This window comes from Telmatherina bonti, assembly GCF_933228915.1.
Source record: "Telmatherina bonti genome assembly, chromosome: 18".
NCBI lineage: Eukaryota > Metazoa > Chordata > Actinopteri > Atheriniformes > Telmatherinidae > Telmatherina > Telmatherina bonti.
Window position 1 is genome coordinate 22233568 of NC_136616.1, and position 14136 is coordinate 22247703.

General features: G+C 39.7%; 1 protein-coding gene across 2 annotated transcripts in view; it reads left to right on the forward strand.

Moving 5' to 3' along the window:
* The window catches only part of LOC306768853 (glucosidase 2 subunit beta-like), a 143038-nt gene extending 129140 nt beyond the window's left edge, over positions 1 to 13898 (forward strand). The window contains exons 14-16 of one of the 2 annotated variants that reach the window (XR_013771667.1): positions 6237 to 6336; positions 8952 to 9055; positions 12083 to 12219. Coding sequence is in view for 1 of the 2 variants with exons in the window: in XM_079257312.1 (XP_079113438.1) it covers positions 6237 to 6336; positions 12083 to 12220 (238 nt within the window). In the remaining variant the exon portion in view is untranslated. Of the gene's footprint in view, positions 1 to 6236; positions 6337 to 8951; positions 9056 to 12082 lie in introns of both variants that reach the window. The other variant, XM_079257312.1, reaches the window with a different exon arrangement.
* The last annotated feature ends 238 nt before the right edge of the window (positions 13899 to 14136 follow it).

Below are 14136 nucleotides of genomic sequence, written 5' to 3' on the forward strand. Positions count from 1 at the left end.
GTTGCAGTGCAACCACAGACAGCCAGGCAGATACAGAAACCCCTGTTCACTATTACAGGAAATGTAAGACCTATATATTCCTGTCCCCGATGTGTTTATGATATATGGTCCCTTCACCCAACAGCCCAGATGTTATCTGCTGATCAAGACAAAGGGGTAATGACTCTTGTGTGTCTACGGAGTGGGTTAAAGTTGTAGGGAGTGGAGAGCAGGGGGAGCTGACACCATGAACCCCCGATGGCCTTTCTGCTGGGTCGTCATGGCAACATCTAGCCCAGCCGTTAATGAGACACAAGTGAACTGTTAATAGAATACTGATTTTGGGTTTGACAGCAGCCCTGATTCGTATCTGTCAGGAGGTGTTGATGAAATATGCAGCGCGAGTTTGCTCTGAAACCGCACATGAAATTCTCTCATTACAAAACAATATGCGCCACTGATGTATATGAGGATTTTAGAGTAATTATATGGGGGCGCTGTTAAGCGTAAACATGAGTTACAGTAAAAATGTTTAGCTGGCATTTCTAAAAGACCTGCTGAATGAGAAATAATTCATACACAGAAATACCAAGTGGCGAAGAAAACGGAGGCACGGATTCGCCCTTTGTGTCTCAGCCATGAAGTGGAGAGTAAGCAAAGCCCTGGCTGAGCATGTGCCCTTCACATGTTCCTATGTGTATGAATTATTTATGAAAGTGCTGGGCACAATGGGTGGTAGGAGGTGAGAGGAGCATCAGTGACGGGCACAGTAATGACGGTGCCTGGGCTCATCTCAGAGTGCTACTCTGATTGGTGAACTGACTTAAGTGGCAAAGGTTAGTGATGCTGTTTGGCTGAGTGAGACACTTTTTTTTCTTCTCCTTCTTTCTTTTTTTTTTTTTTTTGGTAGTCGCTTCATTGAATCCAAATGAACCAACAGCTTCCAAATTCCTCTCTCTGTCTCCCAGTGCATGGCTGCGTATCGTGCTGTAAATGATTAACGCATTAGCAGCATAGTGAGGGGACTAACTTCCTGCCCCAGACCCCTTGTTAAAGCAGAGAAAACCATAGCTGTGAGGCATAATTCATTGCAGCAGCAGCTAATGAGTGGATGCTACAGTGGGAAGGTGACAGTAATAAGCACAGACTTTACGCCACCTTAACACAGGTATTTTTAACTCATTAGTTTTGCAATAGGTTTAGCATTCAGTATGAGGAGCTGGTTGTTGGATGACTGTTGGTAAATCTAATCTGACAGGTCCCATTTCTTACAACTTAGTGTGTAAATCAACGGTTTTAAAAGTTCGGGCCTGATGTTGAGCTTTCCATAATTGAATCCTCTGATTATGTGCCTTAATTAGCACGATGATGCCAATGGATAATTAAATAAAACAAAATGTACACATGTATCTTTACGTTCTTTAAAATGTGTACTAGGGCTATGACAATATGCCTTTGTCCCAATTTGATTCCAATTTTTTTAAATTGCCAATTTGATATAAATTGCGATTCTCACAATTCTTTGTTATTGCCGATTTTTTGTAGATTAAAATTCAGTTCAATTCAACTTTATTTATATAGCGTCAAATCACGGCAATGCCATCTCAAGACGTTTTACAGACGGGAATAAAAGAACATAATGAAAGCCAGTTCATAATAGCCTATATAAGGAAACCAACAGATTGAGTTGGAGGGTCCAATTCAATCTCCCATCCTGAGCAAGCACACTGGCGACAGTGGGAAGGAAGAAAATCCCTTTTAACAGGAAGGAAACCTCTGGTAGAACCTGGCTCAGGACAGGCAGCCATCTGCCTCTACCGTGGTGGAGGAGAAAAGGACAAACAGACAACAGGAACTGCTACTGCTACAAGGAGACTTGCTGAGACAGGAGACATACATGTTAATGATACATCACTGTTATTTGAGGGGGGTGGGGATAAGAGAGAGAGATAAACAAATGTACAACTTTTTTTTTTTTTAACCTATTTTTCTTGATTTTAATCAGGGAAAAAAACGACCCAGTGGCCAGACCATCATTCTGCTGCTATAATGCCCAAGACGATAAGTAAAAAGATCAATAAACAATAAAAATGACAACAATTTTATAATAGTTTATTTTTATTCATTAAAAAAAATAAACTTTTAAAAAAAAAAAATCTATTTTAAAATTGTGAAGCGAAAAATCCCGATATTTGATTTTTCTATTAGATTTTCCCACCCCTAATGTATACTATACCACTGCTTTTTCATGCCGCTGGTCCCTGAACTATCACGACTGGATATCTTTATTTTACATGTTTGTTTAGTTACATAAGCTGTATGTATGTCTAACTTCAGTATGAGACTTTGGGAGAAGCAGCATCTCTGTCAAACTGTACATCAGCAGTAACCAAGTAAGAAAGAAGTGTTCAGAAATTTAAATTTGACAAACCAACAAAGAATCTGGACAGATGAGTTTTTCAAACGTCCAAATGGATTATTCTGTTTTGTTTTGTTTTTATTCCCTTTGCACACCCCTACTTTACTGCTTGCAGGGCTTAATGCTAAATTCAAATATAGTAAACAGTCATTAAGTATTCATATTTGGTACATAGCCCCAGTTTCCTGCATGCAGACTGCATTTTTTCCTCATGTGAAAGAATATAAAGTTATTATGTAGATCTAATTTCCTTTGTGTGTAATTATTGTTCATGCAAACAAGTTTCATACATACAGACCATCTGTTGTATGTGCCTTAACGGTATTTACATCAGTTTCTCAGACATATGAAAGGTTACTAAAGGCAAATGAGGACTATTATAGTCTGTTCCCTGTTATGTTCATCAGATTTCTCTGAAAGCCCGGAGTCTTGAAACAAACACACACATCTACAATACTACACAACAAGGCAAGCGAAAATTCACTTTTTTCTGCGTGGTATTTTGAGCATCAGAGTCTAGTTCTCCAAACCGTAATTGCCTCTGAAAAGTTGATTCGTGGCTATATCAGAGGGGGCAACTGTCCTCGCAGCGTTGAGCGAGATTAGCACTGGATCTTCAGGATTTATCACTCGAGGCGTATGGATTAGCACTGCGATGAGGTTTAAAACGGAATCACTGGCGACCACATCGTTTTAAAGAAGTAAGATGAGCTTATATCAGCTCAAGCCATTATCAGAAGAAGAAAGATGAGCTAATCAGCTTTTTTTTTTTTTTTTTTTTTATATGCTAATTACCCTTCATGAGGATTAGATCTTGAAAAATGAGTCTAGCAATATCGGTGCTTTGATAGTAAGAAAAACTATTCTTAAATGTAAGAATTTGTTCTGTCCCGCAGTTAATTTTAAAGATATCAAAGAGTTAAAACTTTAAGTGGTGTGTTGTTTTTTTTTTTTTGTTTTTTTTGGTACTGGACATAATTAAATCACAACTCCATCTCCTATAGTGCATGTCAATAGAAATCACACCTGAGTAATTTAGAGGGAAAATTAAATGAGATTGGCTCCTTAATGTGTGCAGTTAGAGGTATGTCTGTGTTCTCCCAGGCCCACTATCTCCCCCACAATGTATGGATAATGGGTTTAGCTGGCTTGATATGCCGCTATTACAGGTTTATCTTTGATGGAGGGTGCATTTTATGGTATTAAAGGGGCCCAGACAACTGAATGAATCCTCACCCAGACATCAGCAGATAAGATTCCCAGCATTTTAAGCCCGAAAAGGATCATGACTTCAATATTTTCTGTCATTAATCATTAAAAGGAAGTCTGCGATCGCGGCCCCTCCCTTTTCTTCCGTGAGGTCGGAGATGGATTTCTACAGATCTCGCATTCATTGTCCCCCCTGGCAGCGTTGATCTGTTTACCGTCTGAATTTTCTGTTCAGTCTTTCTATTTCTCTGAAAGGAGAAATGTGTCCATACCAGCGATTTGAATAGTAATCGGTTTCACTGAGCAGGCAAACAGGTTTCAGTTAGAAGATACAAATTATTTGGAGAAACCAGCCCCGCTGCTGCAACTGCAGGCGAGCGTGATTTGTATCATGGCTGCAGCTTAAAGCCAAAGTGTGACAAATTGGATGAGAAAATGAAGTTGTCACCGAACCCAGGGGGTCCATTTTGCAGAGCCTAGCTTGGCTATATTGTTGCCACAAGGTCAGGTTAGCATAATAATGTTTGCACACCCTGCTGGCATGAAATTAAACAGCAAGGTCCCACATATTGTATTTTTCGTTTTTTTTCAACAGGTATAAATAACTAACTGTGCACAATCCTGGTGATAACAGTGGAGTGACTTTTAAAAAATGGCCTGCCAATACCGAGCGCAAGTAGGTATTATTACCGGGAATAACCTGTCAATAAGATTCCATCTCGTGACTCCTGTGAGTCCGAATGTCTGGAGCATTTTCGGCCACATCTCGGCGATAACTCAAGCCTAATTGACAGAGCTTGTGCCGTCTCTTGGGGCACAGCAGGGACCGAAAGAGCGAGAATGGAGATTACGAAAGAAAGCCAACGAAGGTGAGGTGAGGGGAAGGATGTGCGTGCATGTCAGCAGAAGGGGGTTGCGATGGATGAGGAGGCATGGGGGTGATGCACAAGGGATCGCTGGTCAACTAGCAGCAAGAGCCGGAGCACTGTCACTTTTTTCCGCTTGCCGTTTCCGCTTGCCCTGACAGCAATCCATTTGAGGGCCCCCTGGTGCTAACAGAGTGCTAAAACCCAATCAAACAGGCTCAAAGGAAAAAAGCGAGACACTCTGGTCCAGCCAGCTTCCACTTGTGTGAGCAATTCACCTCTGAGTGACCTGTTCAGGCATCTTAAATAAGCCATGCACATCATGAACAGCACAAAAGTCACACCGGGGGACCTGAAGATAGCTGTGTGTCTGTAAAAGCAGGGGATTGCTTTTTGAAATGAAAGAAGACTCCACGTTGGCCCTTATTGAGGTCATATGAGAGGAAAACGCTGGTCTAAGAAATATGGAGAGAAATCTTAGCTTGTTAGATAAAGCTCAAATGCAACAAGTAAAACCAAACAACATGTAATGTGACACCCAAGATGAAAAATACTGGAAAAATATTCATTAACACAAGATAGCTAATTTGGGTCATTAGCTAATATGAATTACTTTGACTCAGTATCAGGCCATCACTATAATATCCTAATGAGATCAATTAATAGCATAAAATAAGGTTATGAAATATAGTAATTTAACTTTCATAATGCAAAAAGCTCTCAACGAACAGCAGATCTTGGAACCTCAATCCCCCTAAGAAAGGTCAGTGTAGGCGCATTGATCAAGTGTTGCATACTTGTGACGGGATTGGCAGTGTTGTGTAAGGCACTTAAGCAAATTAACAGAAAAAAAATACTTTGAATTTATGGGTTTTTTTTTTTTTTTACAGCTCTTTGTAGAGAATGAATAACAGGAGTCTGGAAAAGCACAGAATAAAAGGTCTGCAGAAAGTGAGACAAAGATTGATTTCATTATTTATGCTCAGTCTTCAGTGTTGCAGATAGAAAGTAGCTGCTAGCCAATGTAGGGCAAGAGATCAGAGCAAGACACATTCCTGTAAAATCTTCAGTCGACCATACACCCGATGCAGAAAAGATCCCCACCTCCTAACAGGATTACCATGTTTTACGAAAATCAATACTTAGCGGCAGCACGGCAGCAGTTGACGGCGCCTAAAAGAAGCTGCTGAAGCTCTGCAGAAAGATCAGAGGAAGTTAGAAAGCATAATGAAATGGCATCTGTTGATGCCGTGTTGGACAGCGTCCACCGGCGCCCTGGTTTGCTTTGGTTTTCCTAACTCTCCTTGAAATGTGTGGCGAGAATGTAATTAGCTGGCACTGGGCAGGCACAGGCTCAGTCATCTGAGACGAGCATCACCGCTTTTTTCTTTTCTTCTTCTTCCCCTGTGTGTTGTTGCACACAGTATTAACTCGGACAAAATGGTAATTAATATTTCCCCTCCATTGTTTGAGCAGAAAAGGACGAGAGAGCGCCAGAGAAGGGCCACTGCCAGGCTGGCCATCTTGCCAGCTTTTTATTTTTGCTCAGAGAAAAGTGATTTTTAGTTAGCCAACAGAGCGGCATCCAAAAATAAAAATAAAGGTTTTTGAGCTCATTTTGTCTCCGCTCTTCTTAAAAAAAAAAAAAAAAAAAAACACACACACACACTTCGGCAAACAGGAACTTTGCTTCCACAAGCACTTTATGAAAGTATAAAAAGAGTTCAAATATGTTCTGAGTTTATTTTTATTTTCAATTTCAGAAATTGGGGGATGTGGGCAGGACCACCAAAGAACCAGTACAGTCAGATGGTGTATGAGAATGGAGAACCGTGCTGGCAAGGAGGTTCACGCAGTACTACTGTAAGTACTACCAAACATTCTCAGAGTTGCAGAAGGAGCTGTGATTATATCAAGTAAAAAGTTGGTAGTGTGATTACATAACCCTGTCATGCCATCATTGTCAATGTTTTTTGTTTTTTTTGTTTTTTTTTACAAAAGGGACTATATGAAGCTCTAAATGAGGTTTGTAATGTCTGGCACGAACAAACATGCATTAAAAACAATCACACTAACAGGTTATCTGAGCGCAGCTTTGAGATGTGGTGTTACAGGAGATCCTCATCATATGTGCAGCCGACAAATCTGCAGCTGCCGTGTGAGGCTTTTATGTCAATATGGAGCAAAAATCTCTGAGAAATGAAGGCAGTTATGAAGACAAAAGGGGCTCCAAACTGCTGCTAGCATGTGCAGTTTATCCAGTTCAGCAGGATTTGCATTTGCTTCCTAACTATTTGTGCTTTTATGACAACCTCAGGACATGGTCAGCTAGGGGGTATCTACGCTGGCAGCAATATGTATCCATGGAAACAAAATCAAGATGTAATTGGTTAGTTGCCAGACTTGACTTCTTTGGAGTTAACCCAAATATTTAGATGGTTTTACTGGTTTATAGTGTATCTACACACACTGCGATAACCAGAGATAAGTAAATTGTTTTTTGAATAAAAATGAAACCCATAGACCTGCACTCCGGTAGAAATGTCAAGTAGCTCAAATTACAACAGAAATAAATTAGTTTCTTGCCAAAACAGAAGACTGTTTTTTAACTAATACCAATGTGTTTTTAATCTAATTGATTCAGAAGAATCCTCTTTATTTTCTGATTTGAAAATAAGTTGCAGTTTCCAACAGAAGTCAGCCAGTCAGGTCAAACACAAAGTAAAGTATCATCATATCTTCTGTTTCCTGTCCTCAGGGCAGGGCATTAAGGAAGAATTTCCTTTTTTTTTTTTTTTTTTTTTCCCCCACGAAAGACACTTCCTGTAGGATTAAACACGGGAAGGAAGGAAACCCATCTGCCCTGACGAGCTGACAAAAATGAACAAGCACAAAAACACAGGCCAGATATACCTGCTACCTGACAGACGGGAGGACAAACAAACAATAGAAATTCCCCGTCCAAATACAGCGGCTCAGCCGCAGATTTTATTTCCTTTTTCTTTTTGTATTAAAAACATTATTCTTCCCACAATTCCTGCAGAACCTCCTCACACCTTCTGAAACCAGTCTGCAGATTGATCAGCTGATTGCTAGAAAATGAGTGTGAGGCTGATGCTCATTATTTATTCATTTTGTTGTTTGTTCTATTGTGATGTAAACAAGAAGGAATATATAAGAAACTGTTCAATGGTTGAAACAGCATCGGCGGTGGCGTCGGAGAGAAGCTACCTGAAGTTAAACTGAAGTAAAAGGAAATCACCAAAACCACAATATGTTCTCATTAAGGGAGAATATAAAAACTGGTCAACTGCTGGATTTAATAAGGAAAACATAGAATGAAGCCATGAATCTGCAAGCAGCAGTTTTCCAACTAGTGAATTTAGTCAAATTGTAATTCCACTTTGAAAATGATCGTGTCTGAGATAAGTGCACAAATTAGAGGCAGAATTTTGGAAAACCGAAGCTCCTCTTTCCACTTTGATCACAACAATTTGAAGCCTTTTCTTTCCTCTCCGCATCTCATCCTCTACTTGTGGATTTCAACAATCAGTCAATCAGTTCTCAGATCCACTTGGACTTGTGAAAAACCAAACAAAGCGGCTGAAATCATCCTGCTTCCCCCTTGCTTTGTCAGACCACTTCTGGTTGCTCCGTTTGGATTCCTGCGCTGATCTCTCTTCCTCGTCTACATTTCCTCCCCCCTTCCCCCCTCCCCCTCTACTCTCTAAGTCACTTTTATGAGATCCATTTACATTTTTTGTGAGAATTTGCTCAATTAAAAATGGAGCATATTTAAACGTCTCATTTTCTTTGCCTGGCCTCCTCTTCAAATCCGAGTCCAATAAACGTCATTTGTAAATGTATGTACCCTTGCAGTCCAGGGACCCCTTTGAAATGACTAAATTAAATCCCTTTGATAGAAACCCCAGCCCAACCCCCCCCCCCCCCCCCCCCCCCCCCCCCCCCCCCCACTACTAACCGTGTGCAGGGAGCATAAATGAAGTCCCGGCAGAAGTCGACACTCATTACATTTGAAATGCCGAAACTCTTCTTTGGCCAGTTCTCTGTCAAACCGCAGCGAAACACACTCCTCTCTTCATACTTGAGCAGGGACCAGTGGTTTATTGTTTCACTGCTGGTAATCCAGGTTCAGGCAGCGTGCACTTAATCTTATGAGTCTGTGGGGAATGGGTGAACTCAGCTGTTTAATTTTTTTAAAAATGAAATACATTTACAGTTTTTGTTTATTTTAAACTAAATCAGTTCTGTAAGTCTGGCTGCTGCGACCACATCTGCAGCTGCAGGTCTAATCGCTCAGAGGTTAAGCTTCACACGTTGTAGGCACAGCCATGTTTTTGTGAAGTCAGGTCATCAAATGGGCCTTGAACCAACACTCAGCTTTATCTTTAAATCAAGCTGCCATATTGCAGATGTATTGACCGTGTTTTTATGTTTTTTTGGCATTTCTCCGTCAGGAATAATCCCAGAGTTTATGTTTGGTGAGACTGAAAGTCCAACCAGTCAATGGGGCTACACCGAGTGGCTTGTTTCACAGGTTGGATTGAGTTGATACACAAGTGTGAGTATATTCACAGGAAGATGCTGAGCCATGACTGCCACAGTGAGAGTACAGTTATACAGTATATTATTTTAATGGCATGGTTGGGGTCAACATGGAACATGGTTGCTAATTAATTCATATTTGTTCTAAGAGATTTAGCATTTATCTAAGAACCCTTATGAAGTCACCATTAAAGCACTGAATGAGGGAATATCATTGGGATAGAATTCCCCCCCAGTCCACTACAATACAGTGTATTATAAGGGACTGGACTTTTACGCTTGGCTTTCTTTGGTTTTGTTTTGTTTTGTTTTTTTCCTTTTATTATTAATCTACACCTTAAAGCCGGGGTTGGTAATCTTGTAGAGAGACTTTTTTTTTTTTTTTTTTTTTAAATCTGGTTTAAGTCTTTCCACATCCTGATAGTAGTCTATACATTTTGTAATCATGAACAATAAGAAGTATAATTAGACTCCTCAGTTTACTGTAAATCGGTAAAATCTCTGACCAATCAAAACGTTCGGGCCGATTTGAAGTTGTTCATTTCTTATATTTTGTGAGCTTCTTCTCCTGGCTCCCCTCTTTCCCCTCCTGCAGCACATACCTGATAGCCACACCGTGCATATAAATAGCGTGTCGGGATGAAAATACGACGTAGTGAAGGATTTCTCCGACCCAGCTCGGTTTATTTACCTCCTTTTGCTAAACAGCTGAGAAAATCATTGGTGAAAAAAAGCTGTGAATAAAAAAACCTTGGATCACGCAAGGAGCACAACCAGAGGGGGAGGAGCCAAGACAGGGTGACACCTTCAAATTTTGGTAGGTCCCCAACATTACCTACCCCAGCTTTCATGCAGCAGCATGCTGTGTGAGTTTAACCAAGTAATAAGCCACATTATGCAACAGGCATGTTAATATACGCAGACAAAACACCATTACACACCTGCTCTGAGTATTTCCTTTGAATAATTTGGACAGCAATATTTTTTGATAAAGCAGTGTCAAGTAAGTAGGAACGTTCACATCAGTGGCAAGACTCAGAGGTAGATTTTTACTTAATATTAACTACCGACAGATAAAATCGACCAACTGGGGAAGGCGTGTTCACAGCAAGTGTCACTTGTACACTTTGTACCACCATGGCCGAACGTCTTGTCTTATTTCTCGCTGCTTCTTCGATCTAGAAACAAGCTGCTGACGCAGATCCTCAAATTGTCTCATCGACATTTAAAGTATGTCCTGAAGAGGTCGTGGTCCAGCTTCACCTCCTGGACTAAACAAACAAAACAACTTAACTTTCGCAGGTTCTTAGCACAACTTGGGAGTTTGTTTCAGAATCTTTATAATTTCACATCAAACCTTGTGGGTTTAGACAAAGTTATCAATTTTTTCAATAATTTTGTGTCATTTATTTGCATCGTTCATGATGTGTAAAGGCTTTAAGGCTGACAAAAGATTCCAAATCCAATATGGCTGACATATTTGGACTTAAAGACAAACTTGTGTGCTGCTAGGAGGAAGGACTTATGGGATTGTTCTACAGCTAACTAGCATGTACATGTGTAGAAGCTGAACCCAACCCTCACTAATACACCTGAGATTAGCTGCATATATAAGAGATTTATTTCTACATTACAAGTCCCATCGTTATTGCAAAATTCAAATATTGCGTATTTCCCTCATGCAGACTGTGTGGATGCTGAACTATAGATGTTTGGGACATGTGAAGAGCAACTCTACATCTTACATTATGCTTCAATAAGTTTTTGGACCACAGGTTTTTAGCTCTGATCATCATTCTTTCCCACTCATAACTTTTTTATTTGACTCTGAAGAAGCAATGCAGCATTTTATTTGCAATAAAGTTTGATTCATGGAAACATCTGCAAAGTCATAAAACTTCAACCAATCAGACAAAACAGGGGTTAAACAGACTTCCAACTATCTTTGGCAAAGTTTGCAGATTTGCAAGATGGATGCTCTCATGCAAACCTGAAAAAATCCAGCTTCCTTCTAACAGTATTTCACAACCCAGTATAAACTGGTTTTCTATTCTGAAATACCTTAAATTCTGGTTTCTTGTCTTCTTTTCTGAAACTTGAAATGATCTTTCATTTGACCCTCCCAGCCAAACAAACAGCCACCTCCTCCATACACCAGGTTTCCTGTTTTGAACAAGTTTTATTTTGCAATGTTTAAGTACAGAGTGTGATTTCTATCTAAATTTTTTTTTTTTAAACATTTCTTTTTTAAATAAGTTTTTATTGTATTTATTTAAAATTTGCATAAAGACAAATTATACTTCTTCACAGAATAGCTGTATATGTGCATAAAGTATATTTACCAAACTTAAAACTCAAAATACACACACAATGAAAACACTTAGTCTCACCAAGCAGAACACTTAATATCACACAGTGCAGCAACAACATGAGGTGACATAACTAAAGAGTCTATTTTAATCCGAGAATGGGACAAAAACCAAATTACCAGCCAGAAACATCAGCACAATAATACCTGTCAAGTTCCTGTCTCAATGCCTCTCCAGGTGCTTTTGTTCACCACGGGGATTGTCTGTTCGGGGTGCAGTATGATGTGAGGGGGTTGCCATGGAAACCACCTAGAAGTAGAATAAGTTGCTTTTCCCCTCTAGTCCCTTGTAGCGTGTGCCAGTGTCACCTATTAAAGTCACGACAGCAGTAATCACATCCTGCTCTTGTCCTTTTCGCATGTGGAATGACAACAGTGACGTCCCATTATTCCACAGTGTCCCATAAGCACCGCTACGCTGTGGTCCACATGTTGTCTAGCTGCAGGCGTGGAAATCTCGCTCAATGGATTTAAGTCTTGATTTCTTCTGTATAAGTTACTCATTTATTTTCACTTAACAGAAGCTAGAAAAAAACAATGGTTTGTGAAATCACATAAATGAGCGTCTTCAATCATCTCCCTTTGTGAGATAAAAACTGCCACCTGACTTGGGTTAACAATGGCTCTTTTCTCCCTCCACGCCACCTCAACTTTTCCTTCTTTGTGCTTTTCTAGGTCACTCTGACATGCGGAACGGAGACAGCCTTGCGATCAGTGAAGGAGCCCAGCAAATGCCAGTACATCATGGACTTCCAGACTCCTGTGGCCTGTCAGCCAGTACTAAAGCAGAGGGGTGTACACAGTGAACTGTGACCCTACTTCCCTTATTGGCTTAGCCTAGAATAACTTGGACCCCTGCCCCTCCTGGCTTGGCTGTGATGACAGGCTGGAATCCTGAGGGTCCCCTCTGACGTCTGTGTTGTCAGAACATATATACTTCCAAGCAAGTTTTTGCTAAGGTCAGAATGTGTTTTTCAGTAACACTGTTCTGCTTTATTTTCCGTTTTGTGCTACAGAGTTGCTTTATTTCTCTTCTGTGATGTTTGCATTAATGAGAGAGCACAAATACTCTTAAAACTGATGTGCAATCCTTTTAAGTGTTCCTTAGAAGGTCCAGCAATATATATTACTATGTAAATAAAAGAATAAATGAAGTGAAACCAGGTCAGTTGTAGGATCTTACAATGCTGCCTAGAATGTAAATGCTATTTGAGATAACTACATCTTCATACACACCAACAAAAGAAGTGTCCTTTCATTGGACCATACTGGCCATCTTATTATAGCTTTATTCAAGTATTAAAGGTTAAGTTTGGTAATACTATGGTAACATTATCATCAGTATTGTACTTTATTTGGGCTTGTGCGCAGTTCTTTATTGCATTTTTGCCCTTCTTTTGGTCGTAGCCATCTTGGATTTTGCAGGGTAATCTATGTAAGAACCTGAGGAAACTCTAGATGTCTGATGGGCAGTGGCCACAGAGCTCATCTGTCACCGAAAAGTGCAGGGCTGTTTAAGTTCCCATGAAATGTGAAACAAAAAAGCCTCATCTGTTCCCCCTCTCACTGGACTCTGCTCAGCTTTCATACTCTCTCCTTTAATACAAAACTTAAGAAATAGTTTCATATTAGACAAAGAAATACTGCAGGATGAATCATTGATGTGTTTACTTATTTTCCAGGAAGTAAAACTCTAAAGTTTTCATGGAAAGAATAACTTAATGATTTGTCTTTGTGGAGCTGAAACCAGTGTTTTGGTGTTGCATTATGTAAGAAAGGTAATTTAAAAGTAATTAAAATGTAATTTAATTCATATCAACACTGTTGATGAACAATTGTATGAGTAAAGCATATATAACTTTTGCACTGAGTTTTTCACACCACATACAACAGTCGCTTCTTTTCGCAGATAAAGCAATGAGGATAGATAAAGTAATCAGAATACATTACCCATCAAATCTTTGGACCCAACTAACCCATTCAGACTTTTCAACCCCCTAGCCAAACATGTTATGGGTAAATTTTACGCTATGAAATGACACGGACATCACAATTCTGAGCCAGAGGAGGCGGGACGCAGCGAGATGGAATGAAATTAATGGACAAAAAAATATTATATTAAACAAGCAGTATTATACATGTTACGTTACATCGTGTATTCTGTACATATGGGTCACTTTGAGACTATTCTGTCTGCAGCTCTTATCAGACTCATTGTTTCTTCACAGTTTTTGTAGATGGCCCAATTCTGGCATCCAGAAGCTCTCCGTGATCCAAGCAGAACAGCTAGCTAGCTAGCTGTCAGATACACAGTTAGAGGGCTAACTGAGCTAAATATGTTCAAGCATTTAAACATATTTAGGCAACCATCGTCTTAACACTGAAGACCTTTCTACACACATTTCTAAATTTGCTTTACTTAAAAAACAATCTTATGTAAGATAAATTTATTGGCTTTTGGAATTTTAGCGCCGCAGCTACATAATGGTTAGCAACCATGTTTCCCTGTTTGTGTGTTAAGTTTTCAGCTGTTACAGGTGAAATGTTCTTTGAATATTAAACTATTAATCTATGACTTTCAAAATGTACATTTATATCTTCAATAAAAAACAGAATGGTTGATTGCCACCAACAGTGTTTAGCTAACACATTGTTGCCTTTGATCTTCATAGAAGAAATACAAAAATAAAGTTTTTTCCATATCTCATTGCAGTATTGCAATAATTTCT